General features: G+C 59.2%; 1 protein-coding gene across 1 annotated transcript in view; it reads left to right on the forward strand.

Moving 5' to 3' along the window:
- The window catches only part of LOC112113163 (E3 ubiquitin-protein ligase TRIM39-like), a 13,469-nt gene extending 12,374 nt beyond the window's left edge, over window positions 1-1,095 (forward strand). Inside the window, exon 6 of the mRNA XM_026660290.1 lies at window positions 372-1,095. Within this exon, the coding sequence (XP_026516075.1) occupies window positions 372-916 (545 nt within the window). The 3' untranslated portion in view covers window positions 917-1,095. The remainder of the gene's footprint in view (window positions 1-371) is intronic.
- The last annotated feature ends 253 nt before the right edge of the window (window positions 1,096-1,348 follow it).

Consider the following 1,348-nt stretch of genomic DNA (forward strand, 5'->3'; position numbering starts at 1 on the left):
TTCTATCCCCGGCTCTGGGCGGGGAGTGAGGTCTAGTGGCCATGAATGGGGGGACTGGGGGTGGGAGTCAGCACTCCTGAGTTCTATTCCTGGATCTGTCAGGGAGGGTTGTCTACTGCTTAGATCAGGAGCTGGAAAGTCAGGACTCCTCCTGGCTTTGCTGCTGACTCCCTGTGTGACTGAGGGCAATTCTCCCCCTCTCTGTGCCTCAGTCATGCGGGGATAATGACACTGACCCAGCTCCCGAGGGTTGGGGCTGGATTCATTCCAGTTTATACAGCACCTCTGAGGGAGGTGCTAGGAAAGGGCAGGACATAACTAACCAACAGACACTAATGGGATGCACCATGTGATTCTCTTTCTGTCCCTAGTGGACGTGACTCTGGACCCCAACACAGCCAATGCCTACCTGCTCCTGTCCCAGGATCGGCGGAGCGTGAGGGTGGGCGACAAGAGGCAGGACGTCCCCAGTAACCCCGAGCGGTTTGACACGTGCACCTGCATCCTGGGCCGGGAGCGGTTCACAGCCGGGAGGCACTACTGGGAGGTGGAGGTGGGGGACAAGACGTGCTGGACACTGGGGGTCTGTGAGGAGCGTGTGAGCAGGCAGGGAATATTCACGCCCTCACCAGCGACCGGCTTCTGGACGGTGTGGCTGCGCAATGGGGATGAGTATGCAGCGCTCACCTCCCCCCTGACCGAGCTCATGCTGAGAGTGAGGCCCCGGCAGATTGGCATCCTCCTGGACTATGAGGCCGGAGAGGTGTCCTTCTACAACGTGACTGGTAGCTCTCACATCTACACCTTCAGTGACACCTTCTCGGAGCCCCTGCGGCCATACTTCTACCCGGGGGTGCGGGCAGGCGGCCTGAATGATGCACCGCTGACCCTCCAACCGGGCACACAGCAGCCATGAGCCAGTCGCTGCGGCCTTGGCGCCTTGGGCTTTCAGGACTTACCAATGAAAGGCGTTCTTAACAACACATAATTCACCGGTGGAACTTACTGCCACAGGATATTGAGGGGGACAAATGTCTAGTGGGATTCAAAAATGGATGAGACATATATATGGATAATCCGAACATCACCAGCTAGAGAGGGCAGGAGACACCAGCATAGGTGCCGACTCCGTGGGTGCTCTGGGGCTGGAGCACCCATGGGGAAAAATTAGTGGGTGCTCTGCACCCACCAGCAGCCAAGCTTCCCGCCCCACCCCCCTGCACTAGCTCACCTCCGCTCCGCCTCCTCTCCTGAGCGCGCTGCATCCCCACTTCTCCGCCTACCTCCCAGCGCTTGCCGCCCCAAAACAGCTGTTTCGCGGCGTAACAAGCTCTGGGAGGAAGGGGGG

The sequence above is a fragment of the Terrapene carolina genome, unplaced genomic scaffold (assembly GCF_002925995.2).
Source record: "Terrapene carolina triunguis isolate 2854851 unplaced genomic scaffold, T_m_triunguis-2.0 Scaffold746, whole genome shotgun sequence".
NCBI classification, from domain to species: domain Eukaryota; kingdom Metazoa; phylum Chordata; order Testudines; family Emydidae; genus Terrapene; species Terrapene triunguis.